Source organism: Camelina sativa, chromosome 16 (assembly GCF_030686135.1).
Source record: "Camelina sativa cultivar CO46 ecotype springtype chromosome 16, ASM3068613v1".
Taxonomy (NCBI): Eukaryota; Viridiplantae; Streptophyta; class Magnoliopsida; order Brassicales; family Brassicaceae; genus Camelina; species Camelina sativa.
In genome coordinates, this window is record NC_141895.1 from 9,025,383 (window position 1) to 9,047,082 (window position 21,700).

At 32.6% G+C, this 21,700-nt stretch overlaps 1 protein-coding gene, 1 long non-coding RNA gene and 1 pseudogene across 2 annotated transcripts; all 3 read right to left on the reverse strand.

Annotated features, from left to right (window-relative positions):
- Positions 1 to 245: 245 nt before the first annotated feature.
- LOC147925330 (uncharacterized) lies at positions 246 to 1,587 on the reverse strand. The gene is made up of 2 exons (XR_015583469.1): positions 923 to 1,587; positions 246 to 664 (listed from the first exon to the last, which is right to left on the reverse strand). It is a non-coding gene; the product is annotated as an uncharacterized LOC147925330 (long non-coding RNA).
- Positions 1,588 to 3,779: 2,192 nt separating this feature from the next.
- LOC109129996 (alkane hydroxylase MAH1-like) lies at positions 3,780 to 5,487 on the reverse strand (annotated as a pseudogene).
- An 11,082-nt stretch (positions 5,488 to 16,569) lies between these two features.
- LOC104759025 (putative serine/threonine-protein kinase At1g09600) lies at positions 16,570 to 20,253 on the reverse strand. Its single transcript, XM_010482002.3, has 8 exons — positions 19,145 to 20,253; positions 18,782 to 19,066; positions 18,366 to 18,683; positions 17,980 to 18,207; positions 17,772 to 17,872; positions 17,575 to 17,680; positions 17,090 to 17,485; positions 16,570 to 16,998 (listed from the first exon to the last, which is right to left on the reverse strand). The coding sequence occupies exons 1-8, from the start codon at positions 19,601 to 19,603 to the stop codon at positions 16,807 to 16,809; spliced, it is 2,085 nt and encodes a 694-aa protein (XP_010480304.1). The 5' UTR covers positions 19,604 to 20,253; the 3' UTR covers positions 16,570 to 16,806.
- Between the last annotated feature and the right edge of the window lie 1,447 nt (positions 20,254 to 21,700).

The following is a 21,700-nucleotide window of genomic DNA, read 5'->3' on the forward strand; positions in this document are numbered from 1 at the left end:
GAACAACTTATCATCATAAAACTTTATGTTTATTTTTACATCAATTAAAAGAAAAATTGATTACAATATCCATTAAGAAAATGGTCCTTTCTTTTTCTTATTTTCATTTTTCATATCTAAAATCAGAATTCTAACAAAATTGGATCTCTACTGCCAGTCAAGATATATGCCTCGTTTTGTGCAACTATACATCTCTAATACCGCTCATGAAGTTCATAACCGTCTAAACAATCTTGCAAAAAGAATTTAAAAAGGTATTATGAGTATATTGATTAAAATCTTTGATGAATACAACGAGTTAGTTAAAGTTTTTATAATAGCTAGATACAAGACTCTCACAAGTGAAGAATATTCAATAGACTAGTTAAAAATAAATAGTGTTGTAAACTGATTGTGGGTGACATGTATATCTCTAATTGTGACATAAATATAATAATGCATTCTAGAAAGGCTTAACCTCAGTCGATATGTTTTTTACATCTATCGTACATATATGTCACTAAAATATTCTTTGATACATGAAGAAGCTGTACCATCCAAAAAATACACATATCAACACAAAAAAAGGTTCCTCTAAACTAAAACCATCAAAGATTCTCTCGTTCCTTTTGGTGTTGAGAGATGTGCGGCATTGTTGGTTCCAGAATCGACAATAAACTCAACACTGACATGCACACACACACAAACAAAATCAATGTTAGACGATGGAAGCAGCCGTTGTTAATTCATAACTCGAAATTGCACATAGAAAAACAAACAACTTGAAATCATAGCAGCAAAACCAATCCAGCAGAATTTTAGACTAGCTTCGATCAAATTTTAGACTCATGATTAATGAACTAGATTAAGCAATAGCAAACGCTATAAACGCAACATTGTAAAAACCAAAAACAGAAAAAAATAAATAAAGAGAACAACAAACCTGAATGAATTCGCAATAGGGTACCAGTCTTCACTCAGATTCATCAAAAACATCTCTGAATTCATGGAGAAAGTAAGAAGAATTGACACTGGTTGAAAGAATCGAAGAAGAGGAGAAGAAGACGAAATGTTCTTCGGACCACCCGCAAACCTGTGGTCTCAATCGGACAAAACCCGACTAACCCGCAAACTAAACGGGTAGAATCCGCGAGACCCGCAATTTTTTTGGGCATCAGTTTTAAAGCCCAAGCCCGCCCCGCTAAGTGACATATTGGGCATGGCCCGCGGGCTTTAGGCCTGTTTGACATTTCTAGACGAGGTCATAGCTTTAAGTGTTTTTCTCACCTTTTCTCTCAGTTCCCACCAGACAAACCCCACAACTGCAAGTCTGCAAGGACTGTTTCTACCACTCCACTCCAACCATGCTTGTTTGTTTCCATGTCTGCCCAAAACATCGACTTGTGTGAGGTATATAGCTTACTACAAGAAAATCTTTCTAAAGCCACAAATTTTTTAGTATCTATCTCTCATATTTCGTGGCTATGTTGGCTATAGCATTGGAAAGCCACAAAAAAATTAGTGTCTATAAGCTTGTAGCTATTTTTATTCTTGGCTATTTGTGGCTTTGTTGCCACAAACTAACCACGATAAAATATTTGGCTGATAGCCACAAATTTACACGACCAAATTTGTGTCTTTTATAGCTATGAATTTGCCACAAATAAATCGTAGCCTGTAGTCACGAAATATCACAAACTCCGTTGTGTCTAATACCCATTAATTGCCACAAATAGTCACTAAAAAAATATGTTTCTGTAGCGTTGTAGCTATTTTATGCTGTGGTTTTCCATGGCTATTCCCCAAAAAAAGACAAAAAGAAAAACAAATTATAATAAATAAATTAATTAAAAAGGATATTTGTTGGGCGAATTTGTTTGATAACCAAAACACAAAAGTAACAAAGAAAATAGCCAAATAATGAACTAAATTAAGTGAGTAACCATTAGCTGAGGTAAAAAGACAAGGGAAAGGTATGGTGAGGTTCACGCGCAGTCACCAAATAGTGTTAGTGTAGAAGATATTTATTTATTTGGATAAATAGATGATACCCCTTTACATTTTATTTTAATTTATCTTCACAATAAAATTAATTAAAATTTTGAAATTTATCACAAAAAGTTACATTTTTTTTTCTACATTCGACATAACTTGAATTTTTAAAATTGGATGTTGAAAATTTTACATGATGAATAGTGTTTATAATAAGAATTATACTATGACTATAAAATGGTATAGAACATTCATACAACCCAAATCGTGAATTAAACTCACAACAAAGAAAAATGCTAAACCCTAAGGGATACAACATAAGCAAACCAAGCAACCGTGTTAAATACTAACTATAAAAGATAAAAATAGACAACTCAAACGACTAAACTAAACGCACAAAAAACGTTATGCCGTAAGAGATACAACATATGCAATCCACATAGATAGCTCAAACCGAATTAAACGCACAATAAAGAAAAACACTATACCCTAAAAACACAAAATAGGCAACCCAAACAATTGTATTAAACACTAACCGTATATGCCCTACATATTAACCGAGTTAAATACTGACAATCAAACAATAGAATATATAATTAGAATATTTCTAATTATAGTTTGAATTAATGTATGTATGCAATGTAAATAATTTGAAACTTGAGAAATATACTTTAAAAATGGAATATAGTGTTTTTGTATTCTATATATTACAAATATTTTCGTTGTTTTAGTTAGTGTATAAATTATATTTTCTCATCTTAATATCTTTAAATCATAATAAACATAAAAAAAATCTATAGTTTTAACTGAGTTTGTGAAATTAAAATAGTTTGTTCAAAAGAAAATTTATTACAAAATATGAAAAAGTAAAGAAAAAAAGAAAAAACTGTTGCCAAATGAGAGATGGCAGAAATATGTAAGCATATATATAAAGAAGAATACATACGTAGACAAAGTAAGGGCGAGTGGCAACAGTTAATACCTAGTGGGGCTATAATTGTCATTAATATATATTATATAGAGTATATTATCTTTTCATAATGGCTAGACAGTGAATTATAATTTTTTTGTTAGTCATTACTGCTAATTTCCCATATTTGTTTGTTAAATGATTAATTAAAAAAATTAAAGCTCTTGTTCGGCGATTGATTGATTGGTGGCCAAGTTCCGGCAATAGCAATTGATAAAACGCTGCAGAGAAGTGCGCCGCCTCCTATATACCTCTCACGGTTGTGTTTGTTTCTTCTCTTTCCATCTGAATTCTACATGTAAAAATCCCTAAATCTCTTTCCTTTGAAGTTCTCTCCCTCGTCACTTCTTCAAGAAAACGAAGATAACATCGCGTCTTTGGAGACATATCTGAGACAGAAACCATTTATTTTTAAAAAATAAAAACAAAATCTCCACAAATTTCCTCAAAAATTAAGTATATCCAACCTCAAAAACGAAGACAACTATAATGAAATATTAGGAAAAAAAACTCATGGCTATCCATGGTGTAAGAAAAATCAAACTGACTCTGGTAGAATAACACAATTGATTCATATAAAAAAATTTAATAACACTATTGACCATTTTAAAAAAAAATTGACATCAGTGATTTCCTAGCTCCGCCAGTATGTGATCTCTTACAACACCACAAGCCACGCTTTAATAGAGAAAACCGTAGAATCGAACAATAACCTTAACTGGAGAGTTATCTCAATCCAAAATATATTATAGGTAAACAAACCCAAAAACCAAGCAAAGCTTTTATTAATAAGAGAATAGTAATAGTTAGGCATAGAAGCCAAGCGAGCATATCAGAGTCATATCTTCTTACTGACCGTGACTTTAAGACCATGCTTACTGAGAATGACAGAAGGAACTGATTCGATCTTTTGACCTTTCGACGATATTAAGGTCGTAGTTACGTATGATGTCCACAGCTACCATCTTCATCTGCATGAGAGCCAAATGCTTAGCCACGCAAGTTCTTGGACCGGAATTAAATGCAAGGAACTTGTATGAAGGTTTATGTCGTATCCCTCCTTCGTCTGAAATCCACCTCTCTGGTTTGAAATCTGATGCGTCTTCTCCCCATACAGATCTTATTCTCCCAGTGCGTACATAGAAATTAGAATCATTGAATGCGCTTCAACTTTTTGTCCTCTTGGAAGCACATGCATCGGACTCCGAAGGTGACTTGTGATTAAGGGAGGTGGTGGGTAGAGTCTCAAAGTTTCGGACAAGGCAGCATGTACATATACGAGCTTCTCTAGATCTGCTGGATCATACTTTGTGTTGATCCCACGTCGTATTTTGTCCATAACTTGGGGATGCATAGAAAGAAGCCAGAAGAACCAAGTGAGAGCTGAGCTTGAGGTGTCTCTTCCTGCTTTCAACAGATTAAAAACAAGATCTCTTATAAACTTATCATCTCTCAGTTTCAAGAGCTTATATTTGGTGGTGTCCACATTCATATTATACGTTAACACGTCCATTGATGTCTCTCTTTCCCCACGACTTATCTCCTCTCTTCTTAAAGATATGATCGCCGCAAGCATTTCATCGACAGTGAGCATCGAAGCTTTCAGTTTCTTCTCAAGACCAATCCCAATCCATTTTTGAAGTTTCCACAAAACCATCTGTTTGAGATGTCTGTAGAAGATCGCTTCTACACCGAGATCTACAGTTTCAGAAAACTCAACTTTCGGCATTTCAATGGATAGAGACATTGGATCATAACCAGTCATTAAAATGGAGGAAATATCAAACATATACTCTCTCTCTTTCATAATATGAGATGTTTAGAGATGTTTTTTTTCCATAATATAGAATGTTTTCAAGTTTATATGCAACTTTTATATATTAATTTAATATTTTATAAAATATTTATAATATGCATTCTTATTTATGATTGGTTTAATTTTTAAAAAATAGATATATCTTAATATGCCTGCTTTCTAGTTAAAACATCATATATTTTGAAACATCATATATATCTTAAACACATGTCTAAGATTATGTTTTTTCTAACAGCTCTGGCAAACAAAGAAATAAGACCCTTCTTCAACTTACTTATATTGCTACTCACCGCGAGCTTAAGGAAATCTTTATGGTGAAAAAGGGTGTGATTTGACTTCCTGAGATCCTCCCATAACTCCAAATCAGCAGTTACAATTCCATCTCCCAAAAACATCAAAGATCTTCTTGAATTCAGGTCCTTTAGGATAATTCGGAAAGTTTGAACTTAGTATGTGATTGTGATGGATGTTCCTTGGATCAGCCGTGAGTAACGAGTCTGTTCCAATAAACTAGGCTCCTTTGAAAACAAAAATTTAGATCGCTGGCCTCAAGAGCCTCAACCATCCAATCATATATTCGATGAACTTCGACGACCAAACCTGGAACCATCCCGAGGAAAGGCCAGTTCTTGAACAAAGGGCTTGTGAGATTTCTTGTGGAGGAAGAAACATTGGAAAAAAAAAGGAATGCAATGATGATGAAGACTTCAAGTAAGCTTACTATCATCATTCTTACTCAACTGATATTTAGGTATAGAAAAAAAAGAATCTTTGTCAAATTTTTGCTACAGTGCCAATGCTTTTTGTTACCGTCCATGTTTATATATGGACAATTCAGTAGATTTAGTTGAATGCATGAACGTTGTGGTAGGAGCCTGAATAAGACTAATGTCTTGGGGTGGGGGGAAACCATGTTAAATTTCAAACCCCCGTAGCCAATGCTACTCGAACCCAGATGGTAGGACTTTTTTCCCTTTACTAGTGGATCAAGGCGAGTTGGTTAAATTTTGAGTTTTAAGAGACTCAAGGTGTACTTACCAAACTCTTGAAATTTACTTAGTTTGTAATTTGTTGTCTTGCATTTAGTGTGTTCACTAACCGATCTTGTTGGCTAACTATATTGTTCTTTGATCTTTTAAATCTTACATATTGTTCTTTGATCTTTTAAATCTTACAACAACTTTTTAAAAGGGAACCTAATTCATCTATGAAGAAGTTTCTTGTGGAGGACTGCTTTGATGATGAAGACTTCAAGTAAGCTTACCATCATCATAGGGGTGTCAGTCGGGATGGTCCGGCCCAGTCCAACCCGCAATATTTCCGAGCCTATATTTTAAAGGCCGAGTCCGGCCCTAATATGGATAAAGGGCTCTTCGGGCTTATCTTACAAATCAATAATTTAAACTTATAAGTCTTAAAAAGGAGTGTTTAAAGATGCACTGTAAAACAAATCAATCAAAGTGTTAATAACTCATCTATATTCACTACAACCAACTTAGTTTAAAAGAAAAAGTTTAAAACTAAATAAAATTTTATACTTTAATCAAATAAAACAATATATAATTCATATAAATATCATAGATAAAAATTTTAAAAGTATTAAGCAAGGTTATTAAGTAAATATAAAAACTAGGATTAGAGTGTTAAACTTTGTTTACAATAAATCATTAATTAAATATTGTAATCAAATAAAAATATTAACAAAAAAGTAAAAATATATTTTTTAAAGGGCTTTTTGGGTTGGCCCGAACCCGGTCGAGCTAAGCTCGAAAAACCCTATAGCCCAAACGGACTGAACCCGAAAGACCCGACTTTTTCTGGACATATAGATTTAGGCCCGAGCCCGGTATTTTCTTGGCCGGGCCGGGCCAGCCCGCAGGCTTTTGCCCTAATTGACATGCCTACATATCTTATTATAGAAAGCTTGATGTCAAAGTTACTCATTAACAAGATTGTGAAACGTGTCAATTGTATCATTCAGATGTTGACACATGTCAATTCTAAATTTATTAAAAAAAATGTAAAAATTTAAAACCTACCATAAAAAGGTTTTATACATAAATAAAATAGAGAAAAGAAAACTTAATTTTATTTGAAATCTTTTAAAGAAAAAAACACCTTTGTAAACTTCCAAATCTAAAACAAAACTATTAACAGTTTTTAATTATTAAAAGGTAATTATAAAAAAATTATAAAATTTAAACAGCTTTAAAATTTTAAAAAGATCATTATAAAGAAATTATATATATATATATATATATATATATCATAGAATTCTAAATTCTAATATAGTTTATTTATTTTAATTTTAGGTTGCTAATTTTACAAGAAAAAGAATTACTTTTTATATAAGATAAAAAATGATTGTGAAAATATACAATTAGCGACTGTTTCTAAAAAAATGTAAATACTTGCCTTTACATAAAGAAAAAGATGGTTGAAGTAATAAAAACAAAAATAGATCGTCTCATATTTTTTCCACCAATCAAATAATTTATTCAAAAAGACTGCTATTGTAATATATAAGATAGGAGTATGTAATATTAACATATGTGTTTTTGTAACTATAAAAATGTTAAAGTGAAAAGACATATAATAGGTTATTAATGTTTTCATAAAGAAAATTTGTTGGTAGTAGAAAAGACTAAAGAGTATATTTAAACAGTAAAATATATTTGTGTGTACAAATATACTTTTAGTGGTAATGTATATTTTCTGTAACTAAAAATTTATCTCTTTACTTTTATACATTGTTTTTACTTATGAAAATAGTTAAATAAATATTCTTTGTTAAATTTAATTTTATTATAATAACTTTGAACTCATCTACAACTATTTTCTTTAACTAAAACTCTATCTATTTACATTTTTTTTCAACCAAAAAATAAATTAAATGGAATTTTCTCGATTAGTTGGCCAAGCTGGAGAGGGAAAGGGTTTACAAAAGAAACTTTAGAGATAAGAGAACGCGAAGCACGGGCAAGACAATCTGTCTTCGTATTTGACGCATGCGGGATCCAAGAGATATATAATAGTGGGAAGGACTCCAGCGAGTTAAACTCATCGAGCAGGTTGGAGAAAGACGGCCAATCTTTAGGGACTGCACAATAGTGAGTAACTCAGCATAATCAGTCTCGAAATGTTGACAAGCAATTCCTGCAGCATGTATCCACTCCATGACCCACAACAACGCTTCTAACTCTGAATGTAGGGGAGAGGGGCTCCGTCTTAGACACTTGGTCCCCAAAAACAAGGTTCGCTCCTCACCAACGCAGCACCACCAGCCCAATCTTGAATGCACATTGGTTGCTTTCCAAGAACCATCAATCTGACAACTAGGTGAAGAAACCTGGACATCCAAAGACAGAGATGGAGCTGGCATGACCGCCGTAAAAGAGAACGTATTTTCCCAGGCTAACTTATCACCCAAAGCCTGAGCAATTATATCTTTTGCCTCGATCTCTAAAGCTTGAAAAACTTTTTTATTTATGGGCTTCCAGATTACCCATAAAATTCATGGTAAGTGAAGAAGTTGATCAGGATCACCCTGTTGAGAGGCACCCCTCTAGAAAACAAAATCCAAATTCGAGTACACCGACTCATATGGAAAACCTTCTAACGAGACCAGAGTCGGAGATAAATCCCAAACTTCACACGAGCAAGGGCATTCAAAGAAAACATGATTAATAGTCTAAACCGCAAAGTCGCACCTTTTTACACCAAATATCAAATTGGACAACTCTGTGTATCAATTTATATTTGTAGATAGTTTTTACTTACTAAAAATATTTATTTTAATTGTTAAATTTTGTTTTATTTTAAAAATTCTAAACCCGCACATCGGGCGGGTGTTCTTTGATTTTTAAGTAGTACACGCATCTAAAATTATTTCAGTCATTGCAATCATTGAACCGTAGGTGATCTGGTTTCCGTAGTTTTGGTTATTGATTCAATTGACTGCATCAATGTTGTGGTAGGAGCCCAAACAGGTTTTGAGTTATGTTAGATAATCCAGGATTAGGTATCAAACTCATACTCATTTTAACTTATCATTGTAGGGATACTTGCAAAATTAGACCCCTAACTTGAGTCAATTGCAATGTTAGATTCCTCTTTTTCTCTCTCCAACATTTGCCACTTTCTCCCTATTAAATCCTTGTCCATTTATTGTATTCACAAAATTGCCATTATTTCTGATTTATTTGAATTTCTTGCGAAAATGTTTATTACATTCATATCCTCATCTTCTTTTTTTTATTTACGGTTGTGTCACCACCATCAATTTTCTAACAACCATGAACAACCAAATTTGAAGCTCTTAAAGCTTCAACAACCTGAATTTGTAAGCTTAAATAACACCCAATGCTATGAGAACTTCATTTTCTTCCATCTCCTCTCCATTTTAATCCAAGAAAATTTGCAAGTGCATTTATCTTGTTATATATCATGATTCTTGGATAGTGATTAAATTGGCACTGGGTTTCTTCCGTGGTGACTTAAGACGACGTCCTCGGTGTTTGACATTGCGAACAACCACCGTAAGGTTATTTTCCGGTAGATTTCGTGATTTCCTTGTGATTTTGTCGAAATTAGACTTCATTTGTTAGTTCAACCGTCATTTTCCTATGTGGTCAGTTTTGCAATTTAAAATTTATCGAATTTCGAGCCCGTAGACTAAAATTTCAGTCTCCTTAATTTCATTTGAAAACAAAAAAATATGGTTTAGACTGCATTATAATATTTCTAACGGATACTTCGTTTGCAGTCTACGAAGGTGTATTTTTGCAATTGACCAAATTTTTGACTTTTTAGTTAAGACTGTCAGACGAAGTCTTCGCAGGATAATAAAATAGTAGACTTCTATAGTGGTTATTTTTGAAGTTGACCAAAATATAAAACCATTGACCGTAATATTATTGATATAAAATTAATTAGTTGACTGCAAAAGAAGTCTACTAGTTAAAAAATTATAATGTTGGTCAACCCCAAAAATGACCACGACAGACTGCAAACGAAGTCAACATTCGTGGAGACTTCGAACGTAGTCTAATTGGCGAAAGTCAAACTTGGTCAATTGCAAAACTAACCACAAGGAAGTTAAATTTTTCTAGTTGACGGATAAATGAAGTCTACTTGTTAGATAGAAGTCTACTACAAAGTCAATGGTTTGATCAATTGCAAAAATAACCAGAGTAGACTGTAATCGAAGTTAACTTGTTGAAACTTTCCAAGAAGTCTACTCTGTTATATGCTTTTAATTGCAAAACTGACCAAAAAATTAACAAAGGAAGAGAACAAAAGAAGTCAACTATCCTAGTAGACTTCATACGGTGTGTGCTTTATTAAATTGTAATTGCAAAAATAGACCATACAAAATAGACTTGAAAGGAAGTATCTTCATAGAGGCTAATTTATGTCTACAATGTTGACATCAACATGAAGTCGTCATAATTTGAAAATCAATTTATTGCAAATTAGTGAATAATTTTTAAGATTTTCTTGTTGTATTCTTTGATATATGTTATGTACTTGCTTCTATATGTTTTTGACATGATTATATATTATACATATGGAGAAATCAAGTTTTTGGTTTTATTAGGCGGTTAGGTCATAACTTAGACTTATTTTGGAAGTCAACGTGTTGGAGTTCTGTGTGAAGTTTGTAGAATTGAAAAAGTCTTTAATCATCTTTTTTTTCTTTTCTTTATGCGTTCTTATCTCTTTTTCAACTCTAGAAGAAGCGATTATTGGTTGGTTTGTTTGGTTTTGTTTGTATTTGGAAAAGTGAAAAAGAAAGAAACTTTTTAACACATTTTGTGGGAAGAAGGTGAAGATAAGGTAAGGCACTGTTGACCGACCTGAACAATAATAGTCAATATACTTTCATTAATACGTTTAGCAAGTGGCTAAGCACTACTTTTACATAGCATTAAGTACAAGGAACTAAAAACTAAAAATTGTAATTAAGTAAAAGGAAATTAACAGACTGAAGAATAAAAACTAAAAACTATAATTAAGTTGTCTCTGCTCTGACCCCCAAAACCTGTTTCTTCTATGTACTCTCTGGCTATTATCAAAGGGAAACTGTCACCTCTGCAATTGAGACAATCCAAAAGATGGAGATTTAAGTTTAACACGAAAAGAAATGGGAAAATCAATCATTATTGATAAGCGGATGAGATAAGTGGAAGAGGTAAGAGGAATAGATTGATGACAAGAATATGAGCAAGACGGAATTAGATATAATTATAGTTGTTCTCGTGGTTTTTAAGTTGAGTAAAATTATAATATTATAATAATCTCGGTTTTAGAAAACCAATTCCAGTTTATTTGAAACAGTACCAGAAAAATATAAAGAAATTGACTTCTCTTGCAGACTTCTTTACCAACTAACGTCAAATCAATTAAATCAATTTCAACCTTGTAATTATTATGTCGGCGACTTCTCTGGCAGACTTCTGCACGGGAAACTGAACCGATTATTGGTTGGTTTAATATTTGTAATGATTATGCTGAAGACTTATCAAGAAGACTTCTTCCTCGGAAACTAAGCCGTACTTTAAACTGCAGATCAATCAAATCAATTTAATATTTGTAATGATTATGCTGAAGACTTATCAAGAAGACTTCTTCCTCGGAAACTAAACCGTACTTTAAACTGCAAATCAATCAAATCAATTTAATATTTTTAATGATTATGCTGAAGACTTATCAGGAAGACTTTTTCCTCGGAAACTAAACCGTACTTTAAACTGCAAATCAATCAAATCAATTTAATATTTTTAATGATTATGCTGAAGACTTATTTGGAAGACTTCTTCCTCGAAAACTAAACCGTACTTTAAACTGCAAATCAATCAAATCAATTTAATATTTTTAATGATTATGCTGAAGACTTATCCGGAAGACTTCTTCCTGGGAAACTAAACCATTTTTATCACCTATCACCTATCCTAATGACTCTGCACACAAAATCAGCTTCTTCTTCGTCTCTTCTTCATTCTTCACCATTGCCACTCCATCGCTTCCACCTTGGCCTCCACCACCTACTGTTTAATCTTCTCTTCCGCCTGTAAAATTAAAGACAAGAACAAGCTTTTATAAAAAATCTGACTTTAAGCAATTAAATCATAACAATCCAAATAAAAGTTAAAATCAAACTCAAAATAGAAAGAACTAAACTTTTTCCAACAGACTACCCAATAACAATTCTCATATCCAAATAAGAAAACTCATATAGAACCCAAATTCATAGAACCCAAATTCAACCAACATAAAACTAAAAACCTAGATTAGGTAGGTAGATATGAAAACAAAACCTTTGGGATTAGATTTGAATATGAATAAAGGCCAAAGCTGGAGGGAGATTCGTAGAGTCAGATTTGCAGAACTTCTTCAATGAAAAAATAAAGAGAAAAAGATGATAGATTGGAGTTGAGACACATCTGTTTTTAGATCTTTTTTTTTTTTTTGGAGAGCCATGATATATTTGTGAGAGAGACAAATAAAATAAAAGAGAATCTAGGGTTTTCATATTTATCTTTGTAAGCCACAAAATATTTTGTGGGTATATGTGGCTGAATTTTCTAGAGCAACAATATTGAAATTTTTGAGAGAGGAATTTTTGAGAGAGAGAGAGATCACATAAAAATTAGGGTTGACTTACAGAGAGAAGTATATATATGGGTAAACTATCCGGTTAGGTTAAAATCAAGGAATCGATACACATTCAGTTAGGTTCAGCTATCGGTTTGGTTAAATTATCGGTATTAATATAATGTTAATAGTTGATGGCATAACAAAGTCAACCACAAATAGTCCACAGAGAAGTCTACATAAGCAAAACTCTAAATCATATAATTTTAACCTAATCAGTCTTTCCTCCCTTAATTTGACTCGTTTATAGGTAAATTTATTTTATTCCAATGCAGGAAGTCTATGTGGTTATTACTTGGTCAATAGGTTTATCAAATTATTTTTTATAATATTTTTAATTAAAATTTAAACTATAATTAAGGAGTAGACCAATTGTTATGTTTTCTAGTTGACGTTAATTTGTAATCGACCTTAAAGAAATCTATTGCAGACTTCCTCCGGGTTACATTTATTATTTCGGCTTGTGTTTTTTGTTTGGTCGTAAGGAAGTCAACTGTAATTTCAGTACCCTTAGTGGTTATGTTTCTCAAATATCGAATATGAGATCTAGTATTGCATTCAAGGCCAAATAATGATATACAAAATGCAATTGTCCCATCATTGTATGGCACATGATCTAGTCGGCTATGTTCTCTGTATTTTAGACATATATCTAAAATTAATTTAGACTACAACGGACAAGATTACGCCGTTTGCGTTTTTGCGTTTTCTAATACGCTATTAGGTCATTATGCGTGTTAGCCTTTCAATTTTGGTTGGTCCGTGATATAGACCATAACTAATTTAACCAATTCATTGCCTACCCCTACTAGCCTTCTTACTTAGCCCGATAGTATCACATTATTTGATGCTTTTTGTAAGTACCTCTAATAAATCGAGTAATCAAAATATAATAGAAACCTGCAGATCTTAACCCTGTAACAGACCCATTACGGTTTGTATATCTTATTATATAAAGTTGGTTTTGAAAGTTAGCCATTAACAAATTTTGAAAGTTAGCGATTAACAAGATTTTGACATGTGTAAATATTAATATTTAATAGGTAAAATTTGATTACAATGAAAATATAAAAAAAATTGTTTTTAAAAAATATTAATAATGTAAAAAGATAATTATCAAAAATTACAGAATTTATAAAAAAAATACAAAGTTTTTTAAATAATTATAAGGAGATATATATATATATATAAAAGTGGAAATTCTAATATTATATTTTTAATTTTAAGTTATTAATTATAAAAAAATATAAAAACTGGGATGAAGGAAAATTTACATTTAATTATTAAATCTTAATTTTAAAAATACTCACTTCTATATAATCGTAGGTCATATATTTAAATAATTTATTCAAAACACTGCTTTCAAATTTGTTTAATTGGAATATTTTTTTAATGGGAGAAAAAAAATTCTAATTTTTTTAAACCAAATTTTTGTCATACGTTCTCCTTTTTCAACTGGGAATCTTATTTTATAAAGTTGGATTTTGAAAGTTAGCCATTAACAAGATTTTGACATGTGTAAATATTAATATTTAATAGGTAGAATTTGATTACAATAAAAATAAAATATTTTGTTTTTAAAAATATTAATAATGTAAAAAGATAATTATCAAAAATTACAGAATTTATAAAAAAATACAAAGTTTTTTAAATAATTATAAAGAGATTTTATATATATATATCTATATATATATTTCATAAAATTCGAAATTCTAATATTATATTTTTAATTTAAGTTATTAATTCTAAAAAAATATAGAAAAAGCGATTAAGGAAAATTTACATTTATTTATTAAATCTAAATTTAAAAATACTCACTTCTATATAAACATAGGTCATATTTAAATAATTTATTCAAAACACTGTTTTCAACTTTGTTTAATTGGAATATTTTTTTAATGGGAGGAAACAAAATTCTAATTTTTTTAACCCAAAATTTTCTCATACTTTCTCCTTTTTTCAACTGGGAATAGGTAATGTTAATATGTTGGCCCAAAAAAAGATTAATATATGCGTCATCTTTTCCTAATACTGTATTTTAAAATTTATTATAGTATTTTTAGATTATTTTATTTAATTTATATTTTTGTCTTTTCATTATTTGAGATTCATATATTACCATGCCTATAATTTTATATTTTTTCTTCAATTATACCAAATTAATTTTCTTCTAATTTATCAACCTTGATTGGTTTGTCATAAACCCTTTTTTTTTTAAACATAAATATTACCATTATTCATTCAATCCCAAAGAGAGATAACGAGTAGAAGCTCATCAATCTAACAGATGGATAAAATAGCCTAATTAAACACAATCTTACAACAAACATAGATAGATAGATTGGAAAAACATAAATCATTGTTAACAAAAAGGTTTAAAATAATTGATTTGGCCACATATGTCATCAAAATGCAATTATTTTTTCGGTCAAACTTCATGATGGGTGACCTCCCTGGAAGTGATTGTCAGAACCGTGCGAGTGAGGACAAAACACAGAAATTTGTTGATTTGTAGGATCGGTAAACAAGTTTTTAAAGTCTCCCAAACGTAACAAACCGGCCATCAAATATAAGTGGATCCACGGGCCGGGAATAGATGTAGGGCCCATTTAGGAAGGTTGGCCCATGTACTGTGAGTGGACATAAGCTCACTAATCAAGGTGGTGGTTGAGGCGTTACAAAGACAGATGCTACATCAAGGTGTGTCAAAGACACTTCTACAAATATATTGGGAAGTTTAATATTAATTACTATCAAAAAGATTTTGTGATATTGGAAAAATGTTTTTACTTTTATTGGTTGTTAGAGCAAGCCATTTTGAGATAACAAAAAGACGTTAGCATTTCTCTCCACATAGGAGGAGGGCAGAACCGATGTTCTCTCTATGGTGGTGATGGTTGGACACAAGGTTATCTCCCCAAGGAAGCAAGGTGGAGGAGGTTGGACGCAAGGTTATCTCCCCGAAGGAGGAAGGTGGAGCCAAGGTTCTTTCCATGGTAGAGGAGGTTGGACACAAGGTTCTCTCCATAACGGATGAGGGCGGAACCGAGGTTTTCTCTATGGTGGTCAGACATTATTTTGATAATACATCATCGATTAGTATATAATGCAATATATAAACACAATAAGTCAGTAATTTTACTTTCACTTCTGCATAGTTAGTATCACAAATACATTGAGAAATTTAATATTAGTTACTATCAAAAGATTTTGTAACATTAGAAAAAAGTTTTTTACTTTCATTGGTTGGTTGAGCAACCCATTTTGAGATAGCAAAAAGACGTGAACATGTTCTCTCCACACAGGAGGAAGGCAGAGCCAAAGTTCTCTCTATGGTGGAGAAGGTTGGACAGAAGGTTATCTCCCCAAGGGAGGTGAAGGAGATTGGACGCAAGGTTATCTCCCCAATTGAGGAAGGCAGAACCAAGTTTCTTTCCATAAGGGATGAGAGCTGAGCCGAGGTTTTTCTCCATGGTGGTCATATTATTCAAAATGTTTTTTGAGCCAACAATTTTATGTAATATATTTTTATTCACAATGTTTTTTGAGCCAACAATTTTAATAAATAAAATACTATACAGAAGTGAAAATAAAATATTGTAGTTGGTTTAATGTGTTCATATTCACATTTTCTAGGTGGTGATAAAAAATTTATTTGTAACATAGAATATATTTAGATGTAAAAAATACACTTTTAATAGTAACATACATAAAAGATTTGTAAATGGATATAAATCAATGTATTATAACGAAATAAAATTTATTAGTAACATACAACAAATTTTAATATATTTTTATTAAATTTAATTTAATTTATAAAAATTTTAACCCGCATATTGGGCGGATCCTCATCTAGTACAGAATAAATTCACGATATGTAGGCTGTAGCACAATGGTTAAGTCAATTATCTTAACAATACGGTTGAGTTATATACATTACGGCAAGGAACAATATCCTTCCAAAAACAAAGCCCGATACTCCAAGGGGCGGACATAAAAGAGAACCTTCAAGAAAAAGGGCAAAGTGAAGCAACCAAGACAAGACCAGTTTCTCTGTTTTTATGGAAAACTCATAGAGAATAAAGATCTCTTGTCTTCCAATGAGAGAGCTAAGAAAAAAGGTTTAGTAAATATGTAAAACTGAAACAGTAAACAATTTACTAAATCGAGACTTATTAAGATTACTAAAAGAATGGAGAATATTATAATATAAGTCAGGTAAACTGTTATCGATTTGGCTATACAACGCAAGATCCTAAGTCCTAAGCCCTTTCTTCTAAACCAAACAAGTCTAGCAAACCAAAAAAAGATAAAGAATGGGCAAGCATTGTGAAGATTTTCCCAAAAAGTTTGTTTATTATGGTACTACTTTCTCTAAGAAACTCCCAAAATATCACCTTCCATTAGCTGGAAACGAGGCTTGAGCCTGTCGGTTGTCGTCTCGCTTAGCCTTGTCGGCTTGAGCCCTTCGTACAGCCAACAAGATCTGCCTTTCATGTTCTTTCAACATTTCATCCAAGTTCCCTTCTCCTGGAATCAATGGTCCTGAGTATTGAATCCTCCCTCTCTTCTCACCATCATAACTCTGTTTTCACCAAATTTTGATCAGCCACAAAAAATATACAAACACAGGAAACTAACAACAACAATGTAAACACAGTTTTTTTTGTTATTACCATTATTGGTTCTTTGCTAGAGGATGAGGGGTCATCTTTCCTGAAACCATTAGGTTTCTCAAGCAATCTTTGAGACAAATTGAAATTCTCAGAACCATCTTCAAGCCAGCGTTGATTCACTATCGCATCTCTCATACTACCAAACTGTGATCCATCTCTAGTAGGTGCCATTGAGTTTGAGAATCTTGACAGTTGGGCTGCCCCGCGTTGGACATAGGACCTTTGTGTTCTCAGTTGGCTTGATCCGTTTGAATGAACGTCTCCGTTTGTGTAGACTGGGTACGGATTTTGTGCAGTATTGCCCTTCAGTGGTTCCATCCGGAAGCCATTACCAGAATCTCCCTCAGGATTGAATTTCTCACTCACACTTGTCTGGTTAGTCTCTCCTAGACGTTTCTTTGAGAACGAAAAATTCAAAGCAATCAGATACAAGCATAGGCATACATACACATACACACACCTTCATCTACAGACTCAGAAGTTACCTGTATTGATGTCAGTAATTCAGCATTAGCACTAGGAGCCGGTACAGCTCTGGACTCTTTAGACAACCGTTTCGGTTCATTCTGTTTACTGCTTGCACCTTTCCTTCTGCACGTAAGCAAATTAGGATATACTTAAATGTTACTGAAATAATGCTGAGAAATAACTTGTGTAAAGGGTTCGTAGATCTGAATCTTACCTTCTTGCTTCCTCCTCTCGAAGCTTGGCATCAAATTCTTTTCTTGGCCGATATCTTGGTAGACTTGACGGCTCGCTTGGAAAAGGTTTTGTTGTGAAAAACTGTAAAAAAGGAATATTGAAATGTATGTATAAGCGACAACGTTACTGATTTGCATTTCTCAATTAAAGCATAAAAATTAGACAGACAGTGAAAAAAGGTTATTAACCTCGCTTTGAAGGGCGGAGGATGCAGTTCCACGTGCATCTGGTTCTACAGCTAGAAGAACCTCAAGGAGGGCCAAAGCTGAAGGAGGAAGATCTTTAAATGTATCGGCTACACATCGCTTGTAAGGATGTTGAGGTTTGAAAATGGTTGCATGCCGCAAACGTGATCTTCTCCAATACTCCTCAGAAGGTGATCCGCAGAGTTTAAAGATCTTGTGCATCTGCTCTACCTATTCATATAAGAAACAAAAGGCTCTTTTGATATTCATTTTCTGCATTGACATGTCTATATGCCTTCCTACTATAACATTCAACTTGTTTGGCGTAATCAAAGCCAAAATGTCAAATCTTTGAAAAAGGGAATTTTTTTTCGTAAAGGAAACTAAACCTCGGTTCTTCCGGGCAGAAGAGGCTTTCCAGTGAAAAGTTCAGCAAGTATGCATCCTGCGCTCCACAGATCAACAGTAACTCCATAGTCAGTTGACCCAAGCAGAAGTTCAGGTGGTCGGTACCACAATGTCACAACACGGCTAGTCAGAGGCTGCTTCTGTTGACCCCGGTAAAAGTTAGAAAGACCAAAATCACCAATCTTAAGATTATTGTTACGATCCAGCAGAAGATTTGAGCATTTGATGTCACGGTGCAACACACCACAGCTATGGCAGTGTTCTAACCCAAGCAGCAATTGCTTCATATAACATTTAATCTAGCAAAAAGCATATCAGATGTTACAAAAACTGATTATAACCACACCAAAGTCATTAACAATCGCATAGCACACACACTTGAGATTTATCTATTTACCTGTGCCTGAGAGAACTTAATCCCAGGGGTTGATGCAAGACCTGCGAGATCATGGTCCATATATTCAAAGATGAGATACATACTTCCTGAAGCCTTTGATATGATCAGCCCTTCAAGCTTCATAACATTTGGATGGTTAAGTCTTCGAAGGATGATTATCTCCCTCGCCATGAACCGCACACTCTCAGGATCCATATTAGCAAACCGAACCTTCTTAAGTGCAACTATTTGATTAGTTTCGAGATCACGGGCTCTGTACACACTGCTATACGTCCCTTGCCCAATCTGCAATCGAAAACAACAACAGAACCTTAGCGTCATCTAAGCTTTAAAGACTCCAAATCTAATTAAAAAGCCACTCACCATCTCCAACTTCTCAAACGAATCAGCACTACGAGGAAGCCATCCATTGATAGCTTCACCAGCAACTGAAACTAACCATGAAGGCCAACCAGCAATAACTTTAGCTGCTCTATCTCCATTACTAACACTACCAATCCTACTCATTCTAGGCTGCAATGGTCCTACATTATCAACTAACTCCAAAACGTTTGCTTTCTGCAACACAGATTCACAAGCTTTCCTCTCAAAACTAATCTCTTTCTTCTCCTCCTCTTCCTCTTCCACTTCCTCATCCGAGAAAGTGTCCTTGGTCTCATCATTAGGTATCAGCCTCAATGTAGCTTCGTTTCCATTCACACCTGCTTCCTCTGAATCAGATTGTTTCTTTGAAGCTTTAGGATTCTCTTTACCAATACTCACATGATTCGTCTCGATGTAATCATCATTAGTTCGTACTCCTTTTGAGCAAATACAACCCATAATTTGAATCTTCTTCCTTCCTTCTTCACACAAACAAATTCAACATTTAAAGATTCAACCTTTTTGAAACCCACAATGCAAAGATTTGAGCTTTATGTATCCGAACAACGAAATTGATGAAAAAGAGAGAAGTTTTTATAATAAAGACTCGACTTTAAAGGAACCCAGAAACCAATTCTGGAGGATATATAGAAATCCAGATCGGCAAAGAAGAAAAAGGTGAGATTTTTGTAGATCTAAACGAAACTTTGAAATTTTCAGATCAACATTGTTGATTACGAAACTAGTCTGACTTGGTCAAGTAAACGAAGAAAACAAAAACGCTAAGGAGAGAGAGAGAGCGAGAGAGAGAGAGAGAGAGAGAAAGATCGTAGAAGTTTTGTGAAAAGAGAGATTTTCGGATCTGAGTTGAGTTGGTTTCATTAGTCCAAGAGTTGAGGAAAATGAAAATTGAAATCAGAGGTAAGTGGGTCGGTTGGTTTAGGGTTTACAAAAGGAAATTTTGTGAGAAAAATGGAGAAAATAAAATTTAAAAAAAAAAAACCAAAATTGGTGAAGAAGGAAACAAATATAAGCAAGAAAAGCAAAATAATGAAAAAAAAAAGAAAAAAAAAGAAGCAAAATAAAAAGTCACAGGTCAGCCAGGATCTGGGATATTATTAATATAATTATAAACTACTAGATTTTCTCAGGTAAATTAATTAATTACAAATACTTTCTTTTAAATTTGGTTTTTTTTAAGTTTAGGTTACCCTACTTGTTTTGGTAATATTGTCCATTGGGCAAGCCTATGCACTCCCAATAGATTAAGCAGATGAGGTAATTTGTTCTGAAAAAATACCCAAAAAAAACGTGACTTATCAGAGCCGTTGCACAAACTATTAGAGTCACAAACCCAAAACCATATTAAGGCCAATATTTTTAATGGATACAGTACTGTTCACATTTACCACTACATGAAACATTAACGACATCTGAAGGCCGAAAATTTACATATTATTGCCACATATTTCATCAGTTTTTGCCTGGGACGGGCTCTGTATTTAATATTTACCAGGAAATACATTGAATTTTTTTTATTATCTTTATACTTGATAAAAAATACATGAACTATTCTAATTTTCAGATTTCCTACCTCTTATGATTACAGTTTTCCAATGACATAAACATAATCGAAAACAATGTTAGACCCTTCTTCTTTCTTTTAAATCTCTACAACAACACGATGAAAATCTCACAAAATCATATGTTAAAAAAAAGAATTGAGTTTTAGATTCTTAAGTTTGTGTCAAAATTCTCTAAGCATTATTAGTTTACCCCTAACTTGAGTCTCGATGGCTTTGCTCTTCATTTTTTTTTAATCCAAAACTAGAAAATATAAGTTTTTGACGAATTTATGACTAGAAAATATAAGTTTTTGACGAATTAATGACACCCACAAGAGTTTGACCAAGTTTCTCGACAAACTAATCACTATTACTTAATTACAAATTAGTTGGAAATTTGTCGGATTTTTCTAACTACCAATTCGGTCGAATATGGTAGTTGGAAATTTGAGATGTTCTTCTATATATGCTTCAAATCTCAAACATCAAGATGTCCACTTTCGTTGCGATATTCATCTAAAAACACAAGGATTCGTCTCTCTGGTAAAACACAAACCAATGCAAAAGCCGAAATAAACACGAAGATTTTTTTAAAGTCATTAAACTTTGATCATTGACTTAATGATTAGCAATCTAGAGAAAATCCACTAAACATACAAAATAAGATCATTTTCAATGGTTTTTTCTATTTTTACTTCTAAAATGGAGGAACTCAATAGAGGTGACTTTTGCTCCAATGGATACCTCTATTTTTTCCTCTAAAAAGAATATTCCGTAGAGATTCCTTTTTTTATTTTACTATTAATACATTTTACTTATAAAAGTTGCAAACTAACCCATTTATTTTAGTATTTGTGAAACGTTCATAAAATTATGATATTATTTAACATTCATAAATATTATTTAAATATCACATTTATTAAAATAAATACATTGCATCATATTACTAAACTATTTAAATATATATTTTATTTATTTTGATCATAAATAT